Below are 25,476 nucleotides of genomic sequence, written 5' to 3'. Positions count from 1 at the left end.
CTTACTAGTTTAAAATAGAAAAATAGAAGAGATTCCAATTTACAACGGATCGTATTCGTGGAGGCGGCCGGATGGTTGCCTCCACATCGTTCCAGGCCCATGACATACGGTCCATGACCGGATGCCTCCGTGATGCTGTTTGGTGTTTGCCGTGTCAAGTGCCAACTGATTTGAGCCAAGAATCACACTGATAATTTTCGTATTATACATGCCAGATGCCACCTCCGGCCGGTGCAAATGTCGAACCCTAAATTCCACACAGGACAGGATGACAAACAATCAAACATATGATTGACCCGTGCAATTTTCTCCCGTAACAATTGCACCAACTACACTACCTAGTAAAGTAGTAAGTAAGCAGTCGCACACTACCCATCCCTGACAAGGAGTCAGGAGAGAAGCCCAAAGCAACAAGGCCATGCAGGCAGTAACAGCGGAACACCCGTAGTCACAGACTCACAGTCACATTTGGACGTTGATGTGCCTGGTCTCGTCTCCCGGCGACAGCGAGAAGGTGGACTGCGTCGTCATGTTGTTGTAGCTCACCGTGAGGAGGTACTCCCCCAGGTAGCCGCTGAAGCTGTAGGCGCCGTGCGCATCGGTCTGCCCGGCCGCCTGCAGCGTCCGCCACTCGTTCAGCAGCCGGTCGACCACGTCCCCCACGGGCAGGTTGTTCAGGTTCCAGTCCGTGAGGCACATCTGGTAGCACCCGTTGGGGTGCAGCGCCGTCCACAACATGACGCCGCTCACGGCCGGGTGCGAGTACGCCTCCCTCAGCACCTGCTCCAGGTACACGGCCTGCGTCTGCGCGTCGAACTTGTTGCTGATGTCGATCTCGGTGAACCAGATGGGCAGCCCCAGCGTGGCGAGCTTGTCGAGGATGGCGCGCATCAGCGGGATGTTGGGCTTGGAGAAGTGGCCCTCCAGGCCGACGCCCTCCAGGATGGCGCCGCCGGCCCGGAGCTCCTTCAGCTTCGCCACGTACGTGTCCACGGTGGAGAAGGGGTCGTCGCAGGTCTCGATCACGTTGTACTCGTTCATGAACAGCGTCGCCAGCGGGTCCGCGTCCTGCGCCACGCTGAAGAACTCCATGGACGCGTTGGGCCCCAGCCGCTGCTCGTAGAAGTCGTAGTGCAGCATCTCGTTGTTCACGTCCCAGTGCGCGAACTCGCCGCGGTACCGCGTCATCAGGCTCTGGATGCGCGTGTTCACGGCCGACCGGAGGTCGTCCGCCGACAGGTTCTTCACCCACCCCGGCGTCGCGTCCTGGTTCTCCCAGAAGATGTTGTGCCCGCGCACCATCACGCGGTGCGACCGCACGAACGCCAGCATCTGGTCCGGCACGTCGAACCGCAAGAGCCCCGACATGGGCTCCGTCGAGTACCACTTCAGCTCGTCCTCGAACACCGCCGCGTTGAACCGGTCCACGAACCATTTCTGCACGCAGCAATGTTTTGAGCCGTTTTCAGTTTTGTCTACTACACTTGACGCCAATTCAATGGCACGATGCTGCATGCCTGCTAACCTGGTAAGCTTGGTTTCCAAGGATGGTGGAGGCGATCGCCGACCCGAACGGGAAATCCTTGGCGGTCTGCTGCACGGTCACCGACGCGCCGACCACGCGGGCGCCTTGCGGGTCGGCGACGTGGACGGTCGCCATCCGCTTCCTCCTCTGCTTGTGCAAAAGCAGAGCAACTTAGTTTGCATGCAAGCTGGTGACCACTCAACTAGGAAGTCATATTTAGCATCGAACACGTTACCTTCCGGATAGTATCCTGCTGGTGCATCGACCACTGGTCTGTCGTGAACGGCTGCAGCGAGCCTCTCGCGACGGTGATTTTCATGGGGGTCTTATCAGCATTCTGCAAACGTGCAAATCAACAAAGGGGCAAGGAATAAGTAAGCACTTTTTCTGATAAAAGTTTGTGAAGCACATCAGGATGTGACGCGCGTACCTGAAAGAAGATGACAGAGGTCTGCGTCGGCCAGTCCAGGACGAAGCCGCCCTTGACGAAGGCCCAGCAGTCGCTCCTGGCGAGAACCGTCGCGATGCACCTCGCGCCGGCGTTGTCCGGTGCCAGCCTCGCGGTGATCAGAGCTGAGTACGCGCCTTCCAGCTTCACCCAGCCTGCATGGTGCCAAACATAATGATTGGAGCTCACATGACTGCACGAACATGTACATGAGCTAGCTAGATTAATTTGAGCTGGAGAGGAAGACATCAGGGGCGTCGAACTCACATGAGAAGGTGTACATGGTGGTCTTGTTGAGGTTGTAGACCACGAACGCCGGGGACAAGACTCCGGTCTCCGTCGTGCGGTAGCCATCCGGGTCGTAGCTGTTGCCGAACTTGAGAATGCCTCCGTTGTACAGCGCCGGCTCCGGTTGGCCTCTGCACTGAACGGCACGCACATTGCCAATTCTGATCAGCACACACCGTTCTACTGCATGCAGATACTCTGATACCAATAATCAACTATTCTACGATTGATGCATGCATGGGGATGAACTGGAGTAGTGGACTGGTCCACTTTAGTCGTTGTCGAAGGTTCAAAGTACACACACACTGGAGTTTCCTTGCAATAATTAGTTAGGCTTAAGCATATCATAAACTGATAATTATGATCAGGACAGCGACAGATTACACGCGACGCACACACAAAAAGAAATGCAACTAAACACACACCTAATTAGCAGTGCCCCAGCTCACTTGCCGCGTTAATTGGTCACTTGGTCGGCCTAAAAACGCATGTTAGGCGCGTGCAAAGTTTGACTCTGGCGCTTGACGCCTTGCGGAGCTTAGCTTTCTTCAAATAGGAGCATCGAATAAACATGACGAGCTGATGCATGATCACGATGCTTCCAGCCATTTTAGAACTTAGCGGAGGCCGATACTAAAATACTACGAAAATTGTAGTGTAGCACTTGTCACTTGTTCCGTGTGATAATCTTTATTGGCTAGCAGCAGCTGGTAGGTACCGGTGGAGTGGGGTTGTGGTGCCCCAGCGCACGCATGGAAACAAAACTGGAATAACCAGAAGGTCATGTGCATTGTGGGGAGGAAATATATGTGGCCCAGTGGCTTTGAGCTTCGTCATCTTCCCCACTCTCTGCATAGTTCTCTGTGACATTGGTCACTGGAAATGGAATGGTCTTTGATAAAGATGCAAGAACCACCGCACACAGATTTAGTGAGAACAGTTGACAATTAACGAACTTAATGTTACTTGTTAGTTGTTACTCGATGCATGGCGTGCAATGCTACTTCTTGAAGAAAGGATGTTTCAGTGAGACTTACGTCCGTGTAGGCGGAGTAATCGTACCAGCCATCTGCATGTCACCCAAAAGCTCAAACAATGTCACATACTCAAACGAGAGAGGAGAGGGAGAGGGAGAGGGAGGGGGAGGGACTGAGGAAGAGCAACACTGACCAGGAGGCACCGCCGCAACGAGCTCATTGCTGCAATGCACCATCCATAGCACGAGAAACCCCACGGCACGCAGAGCAAAGCGAGGCATCCTCATCGCCGCAACTTAACGAGCTCAAGCGCTTCCTCGGTTCCTCTGCTCAAGCTGCTCTGTGGAAGCCGAAAGAGAGTGCGCTATATATATATAGAGAGAGAGAGAGAGACAGTCACATGGTACCATTCGTTCCAGCAGTCCGGAGAGGCCGCTCTTTTCCGCACCCGGCGAGCTGCCATTGGCCATGCGGGTCACGGGCCGCCGGACGTGGCCGTGGGCACCCACCACGTACACCTGGTCCTCCAGCGGAGGAGGCTGCTGCCTCTGCAAGCAAGCGCCGTTCGTTTGGTGCAGTGGAGTTGTGGTGCTCCAACACCGGGCCTAGCCAACACTAGCGCCTGTTCGCCCAGTGGCGGTTCACATGCGAGCTAGTGATCGCCATCCCCGGGGGGGGGGGGGGGGAGTGAAGTATGGTGGCACGAGTGAGATCAGGGTCCTGTGAACAATCCTCGCCTTATTCTGTTGTCTCGTATGGGTCGCGCGTCGCGCCATGGGAACTGTGCAGCGGGCCTCGAAGTTTCTTCTGTTGTTTTCTCTCAGGCTCCGGCATTGAATCGGTGGGTCGGTGTGCGTCTTAAAGCCGAGTGGCATAGCTCGCGGTCACGATATCTCGTCACGTCTATCTCGTCACGTGTTGACGTGTTGTCGTGGCGCCGTGTCCGGAGGAAGAGTGAATGGATGTGCAAGTGTACAGTAAGAAATAGCTGTTCGCTTGAGGTTCACGGTGACGAGATAACATACATTCCCTGCATGAAGCTGGTACAAAGTCGCTCCATCATTGATTCAGTGAAGTCGTGACTTTAACTTCTTTTTTCTTCCACTTCTGTTTTGTAGTTGTATTATTTACTAGTATATATATACATTCTATTGGTCAGCGACAGTGTTGAATAAGTATGGCGTGCTACACAACCTACCCCATTGTGAAACTTAACGTAGACTACATCACTTGGTCTGCTAATTGCTACCACTTACGCGGTTACGCCATTGCTATAAGCAGAAGTATTTCCATTTGCCAAATGGGGGCACTTTATAAACTTACAACCTTGTACTCATTCAGCTACAACCTACCACTGCCTTTTCTGTATCCATAAATCTATGCTATCGGAGCATCTTCTTGTTGCTTTCTTTATCAAACGAGAGGAGAATTTAAACTCATCTTTTCCAGAGGAAAATCGATTCAAAAGCACCGCACGCCACAGCGGTTGGTAGGCTAAAATTCGATCATAACCGGCCAAATAATGCCGGCATTCTTCTCTGGAGATCGGAATTATTGTCTGCCTTTCGGAAGTGGGTTTGTAAAGCGACCTGCCGGCCGAAAAGAAATCCCCTTTACGAAGCCGGAGCACGCATGCTATTGCTGGAATAAGAGTGAACTTCTTACTCGCGTGCCATTTTGATCTTTTTTCTGTCACTTGGGCGATCCGACGTGGCGAGACATGAGAAATGTCTTTCTTATCTTTGGTTGTGAGCCACTCACACCTCTGATGCTTGTCGTTGCTGGCATCGTCGCCCTGGCCAGACACTCTAGCGGCTAGCATGGCGCCCTTACGGCAGACGGCGCGACGATGCTCCTCATGAGCTATGTGTCTCCGCGCCACGCCTCCGAGCTCCAAGCTGCGATGGTACGTGCCGGTGTCGACCACAACTGGGTCGTCGACTTTCGACTTGACCTCACCGTCAGCAAATACCTCACAACAAGACCTTCTCCACTGTCGCCCCACTGCTCCAAAGGTCTAAGGAGATCTGTCACGATGCTCTTTGTTGGTTCCCCACATTCATCCTCTCCTTCCCACAGTGAGCTCGAGCGCGCGATGTTCTTCTTCTGCATTAGCCAAGCACTGAGCCCCTGATTGTGCAGTTGATCTCATAGCTGTGAGCCTTCCCCGACCTAACGCCTCATCGTGCACTCACCTGTGCGCTAGTGAGACTTGCCTCCCCCTCCCGTGGACTCTCGCACCACTGTCGCGCACAGCCGCATGCCACCGCTGCCATGGTCGTCGTTAACACTGGTCTGCTAGCTGCTGGATACTACAGACACCTCAAATCAGACCCTTGAGACACGCTAAGGCTCCTTCTTCCCTTCACTGGCCGATCCACACTGTCATTTGTCACCGGCGAGGCACGCTGGAACGCTGGAGTAGGGCTGAAAATATAGCTCGAGGCTCATGAGCCAGCTCGGGCTCGGAAAGGCTCAACTCGGAAGCAAAACGAGCCGAGCCCGAGCCGCCTCTTCAGCTCGGCTGCAAATCGAGCCGAGCTCGAGCTGGCTCGTGGCCCAGCTCGGCAGCCCGCCCAACACGTCTTGAGCATAAGCACCTGCAAATTTTATTTCGTAGGCTGCATAGCAGCCCAAAGCCCAGTGCTCCGGTGTTTAGGCCTTTAGGGTTCCACTTCCACTTCCTGACATTCTTCTGGCAATCCACATGAGTACACGCCTAACACGAAGGCATGAGGCCGCTGCCCCTTCTGGTTATGGACGCCATTGCCTGCTAGGTCGCCAAAGCTAGAGCCCAGTCGGCAGTCACCCAGAGCCCCAAAGAAAGTCACCGTCACCCTTCTAGAAGTCACCCCGAGTCACCGACCCGCTGCCCTTTTGGACTCTAGCCGTGCCACCCGCCCGCTCGTCGCCTCCCTAACTGCGTCGACGCGCCACCGCAGGCCATGGACTCGAAGCGGTAGCGAAGTGTCGTCTCACGCGTCATCGCCGCCACGCAAGGAGGGAAGGGTCGTGTTTCCTCCACCGGTACCAAGGGCGCCATGATGAAGGCCGATGCATCTCGATCCGACGCCATGATGGATTCTTCACCGGCAACCGATACAGATCAGGTACACCACTAGGTCAATTCACACGAATGCACTCAAGTTTTGTAATTCATGAATTGCTTATGTTGAATGCTGACAAAGCAACTGAGCATTGAGCAGGGTGTTAATCTAGAATTTAGATGTGTATGTCACTAATTCACTATGTCAATATGTGTTCGTAATCTGGATGTGTATGTGTGCAAATCTAGAATATGGAATTCTAGATGTGTATGTCCGAAACTTCTGTACTTCTTTTGAACAATTGAACAATTAAATATGCAATATATTATATCATATATTATCAATTTGTAAATTTACGCTTACGAATCAATCGAACAATTAAATATGCAATATATTATACTATATTATCAATGGAACAATGTGTATCTGCATGAAGATCATTTAGAGGCAAGTCAAAATTGGCTGCAACAGACTTGGCTTGAGCCAGTTCTGAGTTTGAGTCGCTTTTCAAGCTCGTCTAAGTAGTCGAGCTGAGCCTGGCTTAGCACACGAGCTCACTCGAGCCCGGCTCATTTCCACCCCTACGTTGGAGCCGTCATCTTCCCGCGTGCTCACAACCAGGGGTAGGGAAGATATTTCCCATGTCCTACAATGTTGGATCGGCTAGGTGGCGGGAAAAAGAGCCTAAATGACACGTGGGTAAGAATTTCACTCTCTCCTGTGGTAAAAACTTAAGGACAGCAAAGTTCTATGGCATTTGACGAGTGGTTGTTGGATGAGAAAAACTTAAATCTTTCCCAAAACACTAGTCACTTGCAGTATCTTTTGTTCCGTAGCCGCATACAAGGCTGTTATAGCCTACAATCCGCGGAGTGGGGCGCTCGCACGCGTGCTCGCGAATCCCACATTCACAAAGCAAAGCATGTAGGCGCCACCACAAGGAAAAGCGCATCGCCGGGCGGCGGCAGCAGCCTTTCGATTCCGCCTTGCGATGGCTGGCTCCCGTTTCGGCGGTAGCCGGGTCGCTGCGCGCTTCGTTTTTTGGCGCGCCCCTCGGCCGCGCGGGGTACGCCTCGCTGGGTTCACGGGCGTGCTGGAGCCGGCCACGGGGTATGTATGTTTGACTCGCGGTGCCGCACCCGTCGAAAAGACGACGCCGGATAGGGCCGGGCAGCCGTGGTTTCGGCGGCACGGTCACGGACGCGCCCGGCCGGCCGGCCCAGCGCGCCGAGACACTTGTTGCAGGCTTCGCAGTTGTGGGCGTCGGACAAGTACAGCTCGGCTACCGTGCCAGAGCTCTCGTGGGTCGTTTACTCACGTGACTCGTGCGGTTCGTGGCCGTGGTTGAACATGACGTTGATGCGAACAAAACCGTGCAGCGAGAACTCTGCGGTCGAAATTCCATGAATCCACGTAGCCACGCTGATTTGATCGCCCTTTTGTAAATATTAAGTGCAACCCATTCTCTGTAGAAACGTAAAAACCCTTCAAAAAACATATTTAGATGCACTGAAAAATTCGAGAAAAATATCACACATGTACATGAGCTGGTGACGCACATACATGTAAAATTTTAAGGCTAAACTCGATTTAGCGCATGAGATATGAAAGTGACAAAACGTGAACAAAGAGGGAAGTACATCTAAATATGTTTTTTTAGAGGGTTTCACGTTTTCACTGAGAAGAGGGTTTGCACTGAATATTTTTCCGAGCATGTCACAGGTTATGTCGTCGGACAGAAATGCCAAGTATTTCTCTGGTAGGGTCTACGGTTTTGCACTTCTCTCTCTCTCTCTCTCTCTCTCTCTCTCTCTCTCTCTCTCTCTCTCTCTCTCTCTCTCCATCAGAAGGCACAAGTATCCAATTTCTGATCCAGGCATCCAGCCAAGCCTCGGGACTGTGCTGGCCTCACGAGTCCATTCTGCTTCGGAAAATGACGGAACGAGATGACTGCGACACGACACGTGTGTAGTAACTGTCACGGTGTCACCTCCAAGAAGTTGGACGTTCCTGAACCATTCAAACGAGGATAGCGTGAAAAGTTATGGACAAAAGAACTACGCTCCTTCAAACCAAGATGATTTCAGCAATTCTTCCTTAAATCACTTAATTTGTCGTTCCAAACTGCATGGTAAGAAATATAATTACCACTTACCAGGGGGTTGTTATACAGACTACAACCGATGATAAGTCTGCAACTGGCCAAATACGGCAGAAGGAGCGGTAGTTACAGATATATACAGTCATATATATATATATATACACACACGAACCACACCATCACAGTGCTAATATTAGCACAACCACAGCCACTGTACAAATCTAATCTTATGAGGAAGGCATCAATAGTGGTCTCAGGCTCTCAGCAATGGGCTGAATCACTGATGCATGAATAATCGAGTAGTGTTAATTTCATTCAGCAGGGATGTCAGAGCTCTGTCCTGAAAAATTTACAGGGTAGATTGAATTGATAAACAGAATGAGGAAGTAGTCGATTATAATCAAGAAAAATGACTACACAGAAAAGGAACAAATTCAGTTACTTAGGATATATTAATTGACTATCATGAATTAAAACACCCTGCAATTGGTGTAACTAGTACTATATAGGGTCTGGTAATACAATGAAAGGCAGGAGAGCTATCACAAATACAATCTTAATCAGAAACTTAAATTAACCTTCCAGCTAAATATTGTCACCGAAAAGGGAAAAAAAGAGGGTGCATGAACTCTGAAGTTGACTATATCTGCCAGAAAAATTAGCACCACAAAGGTACTTCAATCATTGAACCAGCACGTCCTACAGTAACAGTGTTCACACTCATTAATGTGAATACATTTTCTTTTTCTAGGAGGTAGGAGCAAAAACTAAATCCTGCCACAGTGCTAATGTATGTGAAGATGTACCTTTCTCTGAGTTAGGGGAAGTCGTTAGGCGGCCTTCATCTATGCTAGTACTATCTTCATTCCTGTCAGAAATTCATCAACAGCACCAAGTTATCCACTAACCATTTTATGTACGCTTGTTCTAAATAAGATTATCATACCAGATCATGGGACAGCTACCAATTGTGACAGGTATATACTACAATAAAAAAAACTTGTACACATAGCGTGCTGAAAATTTCATTGAAGATATTCTTGAACCAGCAGTCCGGCCCCAATACATACCAGTCACCATGGCAAGTACAACACTGGTAAGGTGAACGTGTTCTCACTGTTCTACATTTCACATTTCAATAATAGTAGTTTACCCTTGATTGATCTGTTGATCGCTTGCAGCAGCCATGGTTAAGATGGGCCTCCCAGAAGAACCGCCGGCTTCATGTTTCTTTGTGTCCTAGAGTATAACATACATGAATTGTCAGCTTTGAATCAAGAAAATATGTCCAAAGAAACTTAGGTCAAAACTTTGGGAAAAAAAAACTTACTGATGTTTTGTTTCCCATCCACTCCGGAATAGTTTCTGATAAAAGATTCATGTATTTTTCCATAGCAATCTCAGGATGCATGTTCCCTAACTTTTGCCAAGCGACCCTGAGAGAAAAATCCCCAGTTTTACATAATTTCACAGTATAAAAACACTAGGCATGACTACACAGAACCCATCAACTATAGAAAATATAGCATGCTTTGTTAGCTAATGATAGAACATCCTTGTCAGATGACTGTTACGATGCGCTTTTGGACATCCAAACTTGGTGACAGCAAGGATCCAAAAAAATTGAATGATTGCCAACATGTCTATCTCTTATACCATGTCTCGTGTATCTTGTCCTTAAATCAATTTATAGCTTGCATATTCCCTAGAACTGCTGGAAATAACATACATACAAGTAGCCATTATATAATTATTGCAAGTGTTAACTCTAGTATTACTTAAGGGTACACATATATATGATTAGTGGAACATCGCATGCCTTAATATAAAGAGATATGCATCAGACTGTCAGAAATAGGGGCAAGGTATCTGTCCTGTTACCTCATTTAGATCAGTTAGGTATGTTGAACTTTCTATTGGATACTTTTGACCAGCTGTCAATATTTTAAAACATCTACATTATTCTATTATTCTTCTCGCTCCACCAATGGTTAAGTTTGGTAGTTAGATGCATAAAACAGGTTGGTAGTAGCCTATTTAATTGATCCATAAAAAAAGCTAAGAGACAATTGGCCAGAAAAAGGGAGAGCTGAAATGGTGTGCATGTGCAACACGTATTAATGCATCTTTCAGTGTTCATAGCTCTTGTGGCTCATAGAAGAAATTGCTAGAAATATGCATGAGGTGTCACGTCATAACAATAGCTCATTCCGAACTCTGAAGGCAAACCAACAGCTAATAATTTCTTTGACCTATTGCTCCTTTTTTAATATTGGGATATGTGTTGAATATATGTACAAGATCGGTTACATATAGACTTGAGTTGTAAATGGATTGACTAGGAATAGAGTTGTAGTCGGACTCCTATTTTCGGGCCTTTAAATATTAGGCACCACCGTATAACCGCATCGACGGAAACAAATCATATGGGGAGGAGTGTCCGTAGTCATGCCTCGAGGATGTAGGTAAGATGATCGAACCTTGTTAAAAAACATCGTGTCTCACGTGTTGATCTTGTGCTTGGTTTGTCGATTTTGGTGATGCTTCCGCTAAAACCCTATCATTTAATGCTATGCTTCTTTCGCATTCTAAAAATATGGTACTGTATCGATTGCTCATAAAGTGATGGCTGGCAGGATGAAGCAGCTCTAAACTAGTGCTCTCATGCAGAACAAATTACAGTGGCATATGAGGAATTAACACTAATATCAAAGCTGGTCTCAGAATTCAGGTGCACAGGAAGTATTTGCAGTTCCAGAAAAGGGTGTGGCAAGCGCAACATCAACAAACAACCATATCTTCCAGTTGAAATGGAATGCATCACAGCACTACACTCCAACATACAGAAGCATGTTTATAGGCAAGACAAGCTTCTCATGTTGATGCCATTTCGAAGACATGATCACAGAGACACAAGCCAAATGGTGAGGTTCTTCGGTGGCTAATTATTATGCACAGATTCTTAAGGGGGCAAAACTTGCTCAAACAGAGGATGGTCGGTGCCTATATGCTGTCAACTATGCCAAACTAAAGAAGAAACAGTGATTCACTTGACGCAGAATTGTTATTTCACTTCATAATTGCACCAAAGACACCTATAATATTGAGCTTCTGTAAATAGCTAAATACCCACCCAAACTATGAAAAGTGATAATTTACCACCGTACTTCAAATTTCTCACCCATGCTTTGAAATTTCCCATCTGGTTCTCAACTATAAGGCAGCAAAATTATGTACTGCGACTTTGAAATACAAAAATGCAGGTGGCAACTAGTGGTAAAATCGTATTTCTACCAAAAATGTTTCTCTGCCAAAAGATGAGACCCCAGGTTGCAAAATGCCAACTTAAGTACAGGTGGCAATATGCAAAAAGTAGAAAGAAAAGATACCACAAGTGAGGACATGATTGTACCCCAAGAACAGGTTCAAATAGTTATATTTAAGAATGACCTTGGAACTTAACTTGGTAAAATGTTTGTGAATTTCTGGTTTATTAAATTTAATTACAGACAAAAATCCCCTACATGATTATCTGCAGAAGTGTTTTTTAAGAGCACTGCAAATCATAAATCAAACTACATGGAGAAAATAGTATTGTTAAATATGCTTGTAGGTCCTTGCCACACTTCCATTAGTCTTTGTAAGACATTCACCCTGCTCAAAACCTCAAAATAATACAAATTAAAAGGCTACCACCCCCTGATCAAATTTGAGAAGAAAGCATGGATTCTCATTGTCTCAATGCAGGAAAGGGCAATATTCTCCTTGCCACCAAGGAGGCAAGGCATAAAAATCCCTACATTGTATGCTTCCTTTGTTCTTTTTGTAAAGAAGCTATATGCTTCTTTCAATCTTTCTCTGAACCTTAAGGAAACTGATAAACCCAAACTCAGGAAAGAAGATGAAGGAAACCCAAGACTTGTAGTACAGAGTTGCCATAATTCCTATTCCAATTGGATACCTTAAACATAAATGCATAAATCTAATTATGTAGGATGTGATATGTTCATCACACCTTTCTTAGTGCATGAAGCTCAGATCTGAATATCTGATGAAACCAATAGTCAATCATAACGCCCCAAAATGCATAAGTCCTTTGGACCAATAATGCATTGCATTTCTTTCCATTTCAGGTTTACTTTGATAAACATGATTTGTCAGCAAGGAAACAAGATTCATTACTACTTTCACTGTGGATTGCCTATCTATAGCAAAAGGTTTAAGCTTCAGAGTTGCTTTGAACTCGTTTGCCCCAACTTTAGCATCTGTTTTTAGGCTTATCAGCTGAAGCCACAGATGGTGTGGTTTTATTTTTGAGTTTACCTTATAGCTGAAACCCATTTCCACATAAAGCCTCATACAAGCTGAAGCTGGTGGCAAGGTGGCTTTTGCGCCTTACAACCAAAATCTATAATTAACTACTCCCTCTATGTCACTATGTTTGTCCATAGCCCACCATGCGCACTAACCGAGGAAGCAATAGGTCCAAGAAAAAGTCAATGTAAAATGACCATCCATACCCCTATTAAATAACATGATACAACCAAATTTTCTCTTTCAAAGCATTTAATTAGGGGTAGAGAGTGAGAATATCACAATAACTATACTCTTGATTTCCTCAATGGACAAAATTTTTGAAACAAATTCTCCCAAGGCCATGGCAAACATAGTGAAACCGAGGGAGTAGCTTATAAGTGAACTCTAAGGTAGACAAAATAGACCTGCACTATCAAATAACTCAACTGCCGTTATGATTTAGCTACCTAAATGTGCCAGATTTCCTAGAGTGCATATTTTGCCAACTTTGGAACAGCAAAACACAAAACGCTTCAGTTTCGATAGGATTTGTTTATATTAATTTTTTTTACTATCGAAGACTACTGGCCTGCTACACTTGATCTGCCTTGATGAAAATATAGCCCAGGTCCAATATTCCAGTGCTGCTGACATCCAAGCCAGTCTCTGTTTATCTTTGAGCTATAACCTACCGCAGTAAACCAACGATAAATGTAGATCAGAAAGAAAAATGAGTACCATTTTGCGCGAGATGAAGGCCTCAGTGTAAGTGGCTGTGTAGAGTCATAACAGGGACCATCAATGGCAACCTTGAGGAGCCCTTGAAGCTGCAGCTGCACGTCACTATCAAGCTTCGACAGAGCAGTCGCCCCTGCCTCACTAGCAGCAAACGCTGCCGCCGCACCAAACCTCTTCTCCACCTCACTCCTCTCAATCCCTTCCCACTCCCCAAAGTCCATGTCTGCTTCAGCGTCATCCTCCGGCAGCCCTTGCAATGTCACTACCTCCACAGGTAACTCGGTAACCACTTTATCACTAGAGCTACCTTCGTGACTGACCTCCACATCATCAGTTTTCCTAGCTACTAACTCCTGTTCAGGTACCAATTCTTCTTGTTGATCAACTGGATGGGCCTCACATTTAGCTTCCTCCTTGCTCATCACTTCCTCATTTTCGTCGGCTTCTTCTTCAATGGGTTCTTGATCTCTAAGTTTTTCCTTCTCTGCCAATGGCACATTGAGAACTGGTTGTGGAGCAGCCTCTACAGCCAATTCACGCTCCTTCACCTCAACAATTTGCTCCTCCTTCTTCTCTAATATCACGTCAAGAATCTCTTCAGGAGCAGCCTCAGCAGTCAATTCATCCGGCCTCACATCAATAACTTGCACACTCTTCTCCTCCTTCAATCCTGCGTCAAGAACCTCCGCAGCAGGAGCAACTTCAGCAACCAAATGATGTTGTTTGACTTCAACAGCTTCCGTTTTCAAGGGGAGCACTTCAGCAACTTCAACAACCTGAATTCCCCGCTTCTCCGATCGCGCGTCAATAACTTCACTGGGAGCAACATCCGCACCCAGATCATGCTGCTTCACTCCAACATCCTGCACCCTCCCTCTCTCCAACCCCACCAAATCAAGAATCTCCCTAGGAACCACCTCAGTGCCCAACACATGAGGGTTCGCCTCAATAACCACCCCCGTCGCAGCAGCCGCAGCGGTCAAACCACGCCGCTTCTCGCCGACATGCACCTCCTCCTGCTCCTCCTCCACTCCAGCACCAACACGCGCACCCAGAGCAGCCTTAAACCGAACCTCCTCCTCCTCGACCAAGCACTCCGGCTCCTCCTCCTCCACGACCACTGCCAGCGCCTTCTCCACCTCAGCCCACCCCTCCGCCTCCGCCGGCGCCGCCCTCCCTTCGCTATGCGTCACCTCGTCGACCTCGACGATCCTCTCCTCTTCCTCCTCCTCCACCGCCTCCTCGGTGATCGTGGCGGCGGCGCGATCGGTCCCGCTCTCGCGGCGCGGGGGATCATTGGCGGTGACGAGCGTGGCCAGAAGGAACGCGGCGAGGAGGGTCACCGCCGCAGTGAGGAGCAGCTCGTAGAACAGCTCCATCTATCCGGGGGAAGAAGCCGGTGCGGCTTTTTTTTCCTCTCGCTTTCTTGCTCGGCTGGGCCGGAGGAGGGGACAGGGGAGAGGAAAGGGAAAGGTAAGCGGAAGGGGAACAGAAGAGAGATTGAAGGTGAGTAAAGGAGGTGGGGCGCCAAAGCAAGGCACATTCGGACGGATACGATCGCCACGAGGGCCTCGGTGGTGGGCGGCGGCGAAAAAGTCTTCTCGTCCGGGAGCCGCTTCAGGAGGCGACGCCGATGCCATCAGGCGTCAGGCGGTTTTGTGTTGCCCCTCGCGGCGTAGGGACGAGCTACCGAGCTAGGCAGGATCACCGCTCGCAAGAGGTGCAGAGCGGCGGCAGCGGAGACTGCAGATCTGCCACGCTGGGGTTCGGTCGTTTGTGTTCCAAGTGACGCGGCCTTGGGGTCCAGGATAAGTTGCACAAGATACTTGTCGCCGGGATTTATTCTAGCTGCAGAGTGCACTCGTTGGTCACGGTTAACTTGTCAATGAAGAAATATCTCTAAAGAACAACTCAGTGCCAAGCAAAAGGAAAGCAAATTTTATATGATTCGGTTCTACGAAAAACTTTCTTTCCTATGATAACAACGTGGCCATATCATTATCTTCATCGTTCTGTCAATAGGATGCTATGTAAAAGTACTAGTGTGATATTATGATCTCAATTCTACGAGTTGAATTCGGGAGGATGTTTTGGTGGACACAGTACAACCTTCTTATCTACGGACACAACAAATGAATCAATGACCCTATTCATCGCAAACGGCGACAAATAGAGAACAAACTTACGCTATTTTTCCTCCTCCATCCATGTGCCTGAAGACCGCCGCCTCCCCAACCTCGGCTACACATCACTCGTCATATTCACCTTAGCTTTGTTCATCATCTGCCGCTAACACTATACATTGTTGTATTAGTCTGTTGCACTACTTCATGGTCAGGGGTTTGGAGGGAGGGTAGAGCACCACGCACTTTGTACCCTCTTGCCCTTAACATTCACCACCATCGCTGCAGGATGAAAATCCACTAGTCCTCAATGATTCATGCAAGGCAGAGCAGAAGGAATTTTGGTGAGAGGGGGTCAAATGCTGTAGAGGTCAGGAAGATGGGTTAGCTAGGCTATATGTTTTGTGAAGCTTCATGGTACAATGATATTTTGTGATGGTGCTCTTCGGAGATCTAATGTCAAAAGGTTGATGTGGCTACATGTGTTGGTGAATAGGTATTAGTATTTAAAAGTGGCCAAAAGCCCAAAAGAAACAATAGACTAAGATGGTTAGAAAGTTTCCCTAATGTTGGTGTCATGTTTCTTAGGCTTTAGTTTATCGCTAGAATAACAACGTGGTGTTGCCGCGCCCCCGTGTAATCTGAGATAGTGGCAATATATGTTGGTTGCCTGCTTTGCTTTAGTAAAAAAGATAGTCTTATCAGATAGTGGTAGTATATGTATATCATCAACTGTCTTTCGATCTAATTGTCTTTGTAAGAGATGTCGTAGGTTTTCTTTATTCGTTAATGTGAACAATTTTAGCTAGATAGGTACAGTGGTTATATCTATGTTATTATCGTCAATGTGTAATACATCTACATGTGTGATATGCACATTTGATTGTATACTTGGTGGACTCTAGCAGTTGAAAAAAGAAGATATGCCCTAGCTGTAAATTGTTGTTATATGCAAAATTTCTTCCAACATTTCAAAAGCCTCTTGTACATGTGCTTGTTTCTAACGCGGTAGTCTACTTTCCAAATTTTGTCATTGCGTTGAAGTATCAATCTTTTATCATCAAACGGTAGGTACGTATTAGCATAATTTGCTAATATGTTCTGATAAGCTTGGTAGAAGGGCTTTTAGTAATGATACATAAAAATAACTATAAAAGTGGTTGATTAAAATATAGTTTTTAAACTTACCATAGAATAATTGTTTGTAAGGATATTGCTTTTTTTATGAGAGAGACATATATGTGAATTGAAGAACGTATTGCTTGAACCTGGTCTATGTGATATATAGTAATCTATGTGTAATATTTAAAATATAAGGGTGATTGCAAGATTTTTAAGTTTACATGAAGATGAGATAGTATGTTGGGTTGTAGTAAATTGTCCGAGAAAATAGATAAGAAACCATCTAAAGATATAAAGTAATAATGTAGGTAGCAACAATTAGCTAGATGAGAAGAAAAAAATGTAATTATGTTGGCTGAACTGTCTTCACATATCCATGTCCATTGATTTTATTTTAGAGTTTATACTTTAGAAGACAAACCTGAACATAGAGAGGAACTAACCTGCTTGTAGAAGGGCATAATGGTAGCAATTCCTATTAAATTTCTCTTTTATTGAGTACTGCAGTAAAATGCCCTTTTGTTTGCTTTGTTACACGCTCATTAATGAGTAATGAAAACAGCTCAAAGAGATGTTGTTTGCTCAATGACAACAAAGTAATTAAAATTTAATATATCGAGTCAAATATGTTAAAATGAGATAATAAACATACTTCTTCAGGCATTATGCATCCTTTGAGTACAGTGAAGCAACGCCAAAGTTTAAAATGTTTCCAGTTGATCATTCTTTTTGCCAAAAAATTATTTTCAAAATGGCAAATGTTATTAGTCCTAACAAAGAAACTATCTAGCAACTAATTGACATACAAACAACACTTACCAGTAGCCAGGCCAAGTTTCTGAATGCCGAGAAGGCAACAATACACATATACCTTGATCACATCGGGGCCAAACTTGAAAAATCTTTGCTACACTGCTTTTTCCATGCTCCCATCCCAGGATGCTCTCACGACCCACTGTCCCCTACAAACTTCTCACGCAGCTGTGAGTCGATCCCTTGCATGATGTATACAACGGCGACAAACAAGGGCAGGACAAGGGGTCTGCCAAGAAAGGTGAAGAGTATGGACAGCGGCGCCTATGGCCATATGGAGGAAATTATGAATGTACAGATCACTGAAAAATAATCCAGTGTAGAAAAGGAAAAAAAAAACATATATTCACAGAACCACAATATAATGTCAACTTTTGCTTAACAGACATACAACACACATTCAGGATGTAACCATAAAAAACACACATATTAAGAGGACAATGTGAGCAGATAGGAGGAATGGAAGTTATATTGTCAATATGAACAATGATAGATCAAATAGCGAAGTCGTATTGACAATATGAACAATAATAGATCAAATAGGATGTAGAGACATCACCACTCAAAGAAACAGATCAGTACACAGTTGTTGCAGGTCAAAATAGTTCCTTATTAAATAATATTTTTAAACCTTTTTTAGATGTAACCCCAGCACAAGCTATATATTATGGATTGTGGTGGCAGGATTCGCAAGAATGTTACAGGCCGTTATAGAAGCATAGACTATTATAAAAAAAACTGTGATAAAAAAAAGATATTGAGGAATTAAATTGAACTGGTCCAACCTATTTAAACCATATCACTTCAGAGAACAAATGCAAGAGGATAGTATATTCAGAAGCCTGCATCAATCAGGGCTACGGTTCTAAAACAGGTATAAGAATGTTGATATTTGATCCAAACCAGTGACTGTTGAAAGGATCCTTAACTTTTGTACATCTAAAAATATATTTGGAATGCATTTTCAAAAGGAAATGCTAATTAGTAGAATGATGTTTTCAAAACTAATTTGTTAAGATTTCTATACTTGTTGCAAAAAAGGGCTTCTTGTACCTAAGATAGATAAGCAGAGAAGTGAAAGTGCATTTAAGTCCCCTATGTGGGTTAAGAGACTAATATGTTCAATAAGTATTTGAATAAGTAAAAGTCCCTATGATAAAAAGCTAAATGACATCGGCGATCCCCAAAAGTGAAGAAAGAATATGTCGGTTGAATATTCCTAGGGTTATAGCATTTTATTTTAATTGATTATAGAAATATTGTACTATTAAGAGGGATGCAACGTTGAAAGTTTTGCCATGAACTTAGTGATCAAAGTTTATCTTGAGAATGAAAGACACAATTCACAACATGGACACTTAGGTTGAAAATATTCTGAGTTGATTGGAAGTTTCGATCGATTTAATAAGAAGTTCCGATACCAGTCGTAATGTCCGATGTGTTAGATTTTTAGGCTCTCGGGTCTATGGTTTTGTTTTAATCAGATGTTCCAATTCTTTGGATCGAAAGTTCTGATATGGATCGAAATGTCCGGAGTTCCTCAAATCCTAGGGTTTCGGGTTGGTTTTTAGTTTGCTAATCAGAAGTTCTGATGTCATGGCGTTTGACACTGGTATTTGATGGCAAGAAACTGTCGTTCCTGTACAGTCTATGTCCAACAACGTATTACCAAACTACCGCAAAACTAATGCAAAATGATCCATCATCACCATACAATATGGCACCATTGGTGGACTACCACCACCGGCCAAGACACTGATGTCGCCTAGGACAGTCTAGTGTTACTACTCCACAAAGAGAACCCTTCGACTCATGGTGTGCCATCGCACAACTCCCTAAAGCCCACCACCACGGATCTGAGGAGCTTGACACCTCGACATGCATGAGGTGTGCGATGGTGGCTTGTGGGAGGACCATCCTGCATGGTCAACATGCTGTCAAGTTAGCAAAGAGGTAGTTTCAGTCGAAAAAGCGAGGTTACTACTAACGTTGGGCTTGATAGAGGAGGGTTTGACTAGGGCCATGGTTCCCGACCATCTTCTTCCTTGCTAATGCCTTCTCTAACCATGATAAGGATGTTAAGTCCTGACCACCACAAGATCTAAACCTAGGAAGAGATGAAGAGACGGGATGAGAACCGCCAGATCAGGATGGCAACCGTTGGATCGAGGAGGGAGTGACGCCAGAGGAGTTACAGAGTCGAGGAGGAAGCTACGTCAAAACGTGAATAGAGCCTGTCATAGGAGCTGCTGGACCAAGTGGCGCGAGAGTGTTTGGGGGCTTCGGTGCAAGCGAGAGCGATGGCACACGCCGTGATTTTTTGTCCTGGCATGGAGAGTGGATATTTCTTTTTCCCTTGGAACAATGGGGTTTGAGCCAGGGTTGATCCATTCTATGCTCTAGCCAAATGCATGTTTCGTGCAGTCGTGGGTCTAGTTCCCTAGATGGTCAGGATGGAGGCGTGGTTACCAAATGAAGCCCTATTGGGCCGGAATCTAGCCCATCGCCGGTGTACGCTTCACGGTCGGGCATGGGGCGGTATTGGGTTCTGAGTCAGACCTTCTTCACCCTAGCCTCCGACTCCAAACAAGGACGCACGCGCCTTCCTTCCCCTCTCTTCTACCTTGTGCTCCTCAAACCAAGCCCAAACCCTCCCTCGACCGCGGCGGCGACACGATGGTGCTCGAGGTACGCCGTGCGCCGCCCCGCCGCCCTTTTTTCTCTCTCGGCGAACTTCGATCTGGAACTAATTTTCTCGCCGTTGTCTGGTCCCCTCGTGCAGGCGACGATGATCTGCATAGACAACTCGGAGTGGATGCGGAACGGCGACTACGCGCCGTCGCGGTTCCAGGCGCAGGCCGACGCCGTCAACCTCATCTGCGGCGCCAAGACCCAGGTACCGCCCGCCCGTCTCACCCCCTCCTCCGATCCGATCGATCGGATTCGCGTAGTTGCGTGTGGTTTAGGGTTTTCTGGGGTTCCGGATCTGATTGCTTTTGGGTGGGTTGTGCGCAGTCGAACCCAGAGAACACGGTAGGCATCATGACGATGGCCGGCAAGGGCGTGCGCGTGCTCGTCACGCCCACTAGCGACCTCGGGAAGATCCTCGCCTGTATGCACGGTAAGCTCACATTGACCCCAAAGCCTAGCTTTTACTACCGCGGTGGAAGTATTTTATGATGGTACGAAAGGAGAACTATGCCAATTAATTTAGGGATTCAGTGTAACGGCTTAAGCTAGGAAGCTAGCAATGTTGCGGCATTTCAGACTTCACTTGGTGATATCATGGTTGTGTTGTTGTCTCATAATATTGGTAAATTGGGGCACCTGTAGTTTTCTGACAAAATGATGCCCGGCAATATACTGTGCAGGGTTGGAAGTTGGTGCTGAAGCAAACTTGGCTGCGGCGATCCAGGTTGCTCAGCTGGCGCTAAAGCATCGCCAGAACAAGAGGCAACAGCAGAGGATTATAGCTTTTATTGGAAGGTACGCGGGGGTCGCCCACGGGGTGGCATAAGTTTCATGACAAATATTACTGTTTCTTTGAATTGTGGTTAATGTCACTGGTCTTATCTGCCAGTCCTGTGAAATATGACAAGAAAGTTTTGGAGACAATCGGGAAGAAGCTGAAGAAAAACAATGTTGCTCTTGACATTGTTGACTTCGGTGAATCTGATGACGAAAAGCCTGAGAAACTGGAAGCACTGATCGCTGCTGTCAACAGCAGTGATAGCAGTCACATTGTTCATTCCCCTCCTGGTGAAAATGCCCTTTCTGATGTCCTTCTAAGGTAATTGCATGTCCTGTTATTAAGGCTTCTGATGCTGCATGTCTGTTGGTAACCTTGTTTTCCTATCTTTTCACAGCACTCCTATATTTACGGGTGAAGAAGGTGGAAGTGGTTTTGCTGCATCTGCAGCAGCTGCTGCAGCTACTGGAGCATCTGGGTTTGAATTTGGTGTGGACCCAAATGTGGATCCTGAGTTGGCACTTGCCCTGCGGTTATCTATGGAAGAAGAGCGAGCAAGGCAAGAGACTATTGCAAAAAAGACCACAGAAGATTCTTCTAATACTGAAAATAAGGACCATGCCTCAAGCTCAAACCGCGATTCTGTTATGGCCGAAGCAGAACCTGCCACAAATTCTTCTGCCGATGACAAGAAAGAGCAGCCAAAGGTATTATCATTAGCCAACTGTTAGAAACTAATAATGACCTGACCCGCTCTCCAAATGTTTCAGCAATTTGAAAGGTTTACTTCATGCTTCAAGTTATGATTGTTCTATGTATTCTCATGAACTGTGTTTCTGTGATTTATGAATTGCTACTTGCTAGTGCGTTTGCTTGCATTCGCTTGGGATCACCCTTTTAGAACTTAAGTGATGATCTGCCAGTGATTGTTTGTCAAGGCATGCCCGAGGGTAATGCAGGTTGAAACCCCAAGCTTTGTAGGCAGCCCTGCAGTAATATCCTAGTGTTGCATGAATGATAAAGTATCTTGATACGTTCTTCTTCCCTTATTTTTTCCCCTTGATTTATAACTAGGTGACAATCAATTTCTGCTCGAAAAAGAAAAATACGGAAAATATTGTTTTTGGAGGTGCATCTTTTCTTGGCTCCCGTGGACCTGTATAATTACACAGATATTTGTTAAGTTCTTGGGATAACTTGTGCGTATTTTGATTTCAACTTGCCACTTGCTTCTGACCAAATGAAATAAGCCTCAACTCAATACCGAACTACTTTTTGATCCTTTGGCCACTAAAATTAATTTTCAGCAACCATTGCTTCCATGCTGTTTAGTTCATGATTCTGCCATGTTTATAGTATCTGCTTTACCCTTGCTTAACTTTGGAAGTAGTGAACTTTTCTGTCACAACTTTTGCTTAATTTATATAAGTTGTTTAACTACTTTGATCATATGCTGTATATCTTGTCTTCCGGAACATTATCGATAGTAAAATATTGGAAGCAGTAAGGACTGGTTTCAATTAAAACGCCTGACTTATCTTCCATTTCTTAATATTCTTTGGATATTTATTTATCTGAATAGTTAATGTAATCCAAATGAACATCAGATAGCTAATACAGTTGTGATTGCAGGATGATGACGATCTACTACAGCAGGCACTTGCAATGTCAATGGAGGGCGGTGCTTCAGGATCTGCAGCTGTGGCTGATGCTGCTATGGCAGAAGCTGGTGCAGTTGACTTGGACTTGGCATTAGGTGTGTCCTTTTTCTTCCTGAAGTTATTTTTAGTCTTAACAACACTGGTTTATTTGGCATTTGTTTCAATCGATTGATTCTGGCAGTGACAAATTGCTACTTGCTAGTGTTCACATGAAAACCTGGCTATTTATAAGTATTGCTCCAATAGGGAACATATAAATCAGCAACATCTTGAGTTGTTTCTCTTAGCAATAACTTAAAGTCTTAAACATGAGCATTTTCTTCATATTGCTCAGTACTACCGCAAAAATCAACAAATTGGAAAAGTATTCACTAAGCACATCGATGATATTTGTCCTCAAGCCCCACATATCATCCTCACACCAGATGATGTTTTTCAACATCTACCTCTTATCGATGGCATCAAGCTATTTTTTTTCTTTGTTAATTACTATTTTATGTCATTGTTCGTTGCTAATAAGTAAAATGCCCGTCCTCTCTCCATTAGAGACTGCAAGTTCATTTCATACTTATCCTTTTAAATTTCTAATGCGCACCCTATCTGCTTAATCGTTCCTAATACAAGCCCACGTAAACCATAAATAGCTCATTAAGGAAACTGTAATTGTATATATATTCTGGCTGTCAATTTATACCTTGGTAGATTTTATTTCATTCAACATCTTCACATAACTCGGAACATAGATAGTTGATATTCTTCATTTCACTATTATCTCTGTTTTCTTTTCTATAAAAGCTTTTTTTATCAACCATGTCTGATTGTTTCTGTTTTCACTATTATTTCTGTTTTCTGATTGTTTTTGTCTCCTGCAGCTCTTCAAATGTCTGTCCAGGATGCCAACATGTCTGGTGAGTCTGATATGAGTAAGGTGTTTGAAGATAGATCGTTTGTTACATCTATCCTTAATTCGGTAAGTATTCTTTTCAAACTGATGGCATACAGAAACGATTTTAGCTTTGCAATTTCAGTTACTTATAATTGGTCTTTTTTTTGGGGGTGAAATTACAGCTTCCCGGTGTTGATCCCAATGATCCATCTGTTAAAGATTTGCTGGCTTCATTGCATGGCCAGGCAGAGGTATGCCCTTTTTTTCAGGTTCCTTTCATTGGAAGGTCTGCCAGTACAGTTATGCCATGATATGACAGACTATTGTCTTTCAAAAACATCCCTATTATTTCAAGCTCTAATGCCACACTTTTTGTAGAGCATCTCTATTCCCTTCTTTAGATAATTGAATCTTTGATGTTGGTTCATTGTTCAGCTTCACCTTCTTAAAATAATCTATAATATCTGTCAGAAAATCTTCATTAAAAAATGTGTTGAGGCACAATGTCTATGAGAGATGTAACAGAAATTTCAATTCAAGATTTAAGTAGCGAAGTAATGGCACTGCTCCTATGTTCCACAATCACAATTGGTTCTATGAAATGGAAATAGTAGCACATTATTATTTCAGGCAACAGCACGCGGATACCTTAGAAAACAGGTATAAAAAAATCTATGTAGCCATTTGACGTTTTTTACACCGGGTTGGTGAAATATGCCCATTATGTGAAGCGATAAACCCAAGTTTCACCTGAATGCTATGCATGTTTTTTTTTAGAAGTCACAACTAATTTGCTCGCTTAGTAACCTATGTGCATCCATATTGTTTTGTCATTGACTGTTCAATCAGTAGCAAATCTGAAGTACCTTTTTTTTGGACAGCAAGTGAAGAAGGAAGACAAGTCGGACAAACCAGAAGATGAGAAGAACTAATGTAGCCATTTTCTTGCTTCCCTGTAAGAGTTTATAATGCCATACTTCTTTCTATTTAACCGTTGTTGAAATGCATATTCTGCATAGCTTGTTAAGCTCTTATCAGCCATATGTCATATTAGCGTTAGGATGATGTGTTTTATAATATAAGAGGTGGTGTGCTTAGCCATACTTCGGGTTTTAGATATACAACAATGTCTTTCGGTGGGGGTAGCAGCATTTTATGGCTGGATATAGTTTGATGTAAAAATGATTTTAGACAATGCAATATTCAATTGTTTGTTACGCTGTTCCGTGCTACATTTTTCTTGATAGTCTGCAATCTCAAGGGAGTGGAGATTTAGTTATAGTGATCAATGACCATCACTTTTCAGACTTTGCAGGTGCACAAAGCAATTGAAGATTTGGCTGCATTTACTCTGTCGGTCGTGGAAATTTACTTATCCTTGTGTAATTGTGCTTTGACCATAACTTAATGCTGAGAGAATTTGTATTATGACTGCTACAAACTTCTCTCCATATATGTTCAAGAGATTTAGTATTGCAAGCTCAGTTTTCTAAATGTTTATTTCGAAAGTGAAACTGGTAATTTGCCCTCGTTGCAAGCCTGGAAGTGTAGAATTTTTGCACTGTATGACCAAGGAGCCGTCTGAAATATCTGTCTGTTTTTTGCGTCAGTCATTTGCTTGCACGTACAGTGGTTCCCCTGTGACATTGACGAGATGATGCTAGATTCTTAGGCTATAATTTAAGTCTAATATAGGTTGGGTGGAACAGGGTTGTTAAATAGAAGATCCAGTGTTTTTGTTTGCATAATTTTTCCCCAACCGATTGGGCTATAGTCTATTGTGGTGGCTGAAAGGATATGGTAACAGTAGTCTCAGCTGTCTGAACCCCGTTCGGTGCTTGTTTATTTAATTTAAACGTGGATTTCAGAGTTCAGACATCAAACAGTATCCTGTTTGTTACGTTATCTTGAACAGTATCCTGTTTGCATAATTTTTCCCCAATCGATTGGGCTATAGTCTATTGTGGTGGCTGAAAGGATAT

At 44.9% G+C, this 25,476-nt stretch overlaps 3 protein-coding genes across 4 annotated transcripts; 1 reads left to right on the top strand and 2 right to left on the bottom strand.

Annotated features, from left to right (window-relative positions):
* Nucleotides 1-182: 182 nt before the first annotated feature.
* LOC133912028 (endo-1,4-beta-xylanase 5-like) lies at nucleotides 183-3,603 on the bottom strand. The gene is made up of 7 exons (XM_062354559.1): nucleotides 3,432-3,603; nucleotides 3,299-3,330; nucleotides 2,241-2,397; nucleotides 1,956-2,128; nucleotides 1,761-1,862; nucleotides 1,526-1,672; nucleotides 183-1,437 (listed from the first exon to the last, which is right to left on the bottom strand). The coding sequence occupies exons 1-7, from the start codon at nucleotides 3,523-3,525 to the stop codon at nucleotides 463-465; spliced, it is 1,680 nt and encodes a 559-aa protein (XP_062210543.1). The 5' UTR covers nucleotides 3,526-3,603; the 3' UTR covers nucleotides 183-462.
* Nucleotides 3,604-8,343: 4,740 nt separating this feature from the next.
* Nucleotides 8,344-15,061, bottom strand: LOC133912029 (acyl-CoA-binding domain-containing protein 5-like). Its single transcript, XM_062354560.1, has 5 exons — nucleotides 13,421-15,061; nucleotides 9,717-9,822; nucleotides 9,540-9,625; nucleotides 9,193-9,254; nucleotides 8,344-8,726 (listed from the first exon to the last, which is right to left on the bottom strand). The coding sequence occupies exons 1-5, from the start codon at nucleotides 14,797-14,799 to the stop codon at nucleotides 8,698-8,700; spliced, it is 1,662 nt and encodes a 553-aa protein (XP_062210544.1). The 5' UTR covers nucleotides 14,800-15,061; the 3' UTR covers nucleotides 8,344-8,697.
* A 4,825-nt stretch (nucleotides 15,062-19,886) lies between these two features.
* On the top strand, nucleotides 19,887-24,978 carry LOC133912027 (26S proteasome non-ATPase regulatory subunit 4 homolog). Of its 2 annotated transcripts, none has more exons than XM_062354558.1 (11): nucleotides 19,887-20,166; nucleotides 20,261-20,374; nucleotides 20,494-20,599; nucleotides 20,850-20,964; nucleotides 21,059-21,268; nucleotides 21,345-21,654; nucleotides 22,580-22,703; nucleotides 23,481-23,578; nucleotides 23,677-23,745; nucleotides 24,376-24,449; nucleotides 24,810-24,978. In XM_062354558.1, the coding sequence occupies exons 1-10, from the start codon at nucleotides 20,155-20,157 to the stop codon at nucleotides 24,424-24,426; spliced, it is 1,209 nt and encodes a 402-aa protein (XP_062210542.1). In that variant the 5' UTR covers nucleotides 19,887-20,154; the 3' UTR covers nucleotides 24,427-24,449; nucleotides 24,810-24,978. The 2 variants fall into 2 exon arrangements, with proteins under 2 accessions (XP_062210542.1, XP_062210541.1); XM_062354557.1 differs by having other exon boundaries at nucleotides 24,801-24,978.
* Nucleotides 24,979-25,476: the final 498 nt, after the last annotated feature.

Source organism: Phragmites australis, chromosome 3, assembly GCF_958298935.1.
Source record: "Phragmites australis chromosome 3, lpPhrAust1.1, whole genome shotgun sequence".
NCBI classification, from domain to species: Eukaryota; Viridiplantae; Streptophyta; class Magnoliopsida; order Poales; family Poaceae; genus Phragmites; species Phragmites australis.
This window is presented reverse-complemented; position numbering and strand designations above follow the sequence as displayed.

Excerpts from the sequence above, each read along its gene's own strand:
- LOC133912028 (XM_062354559.1), bottom strand. The coding sequence starts at position 3,525 with ATGAGGATGCCTCGCTTTGCTCTGCGTGCCGTGGGGTTTCTCGTGCTA. Across the intron at positions 3,331-3,431 it reads CGTTGCGGCGGTGCCTCCTG|ATGGCTGGTACGATTACTCC; the intron begins GTCAGTGTTGCT and ends GGTGACATGCAG. Across the intron at positions 2,398-3,298 it reads ATTACTCCGCCTACACGGAC|TGCAGAGGCCAACCGGAGCC; the intron begins GTAAGTCTCACT and ends CGTGCCGTTCAG.
- LOC133912029 (XM_062354560.1), bottom strand. The coding sequence starts at position 14,799 with ATGGAGCTGTTCTACGAGCTGCTCCTCACTGCGGCGGTGACCCTCCTC. Across the intron at positions 9,823-13,420 it reads CCTTCATCTCGCGCAAAATG|GGTCGCTTGGCAAAAGTTAG; the intron begins GTACTCATTTTT and ends TTTTTCTCTCAG. Across the intron at positions 9,626-9,716 it reads GGATGGGAAACAAAACATCA|GACACAAAGAAACATGAAGC; the intron begins GTAAGTTTTTTT and ends GTTATACTCTAG.
- LOC133912027 (XM_062354558.1), top strand. Across the intron at positions 20,965-21,058 it reads ATTATAGCTTTTATTGGAAG|TCCTGTGAAATATGACAAGA; the intron begins GTACGCGGGGGT and ends CTTATCTGCCAG. Across the intron at positions 22,704-23,480 it reads TGACTTGGACTTGGCATTAG|CTCTTCAAATGTCTGTCCAG; the intron begins GTGTGTCCTTTT and ends TGTCTCCTGCAG.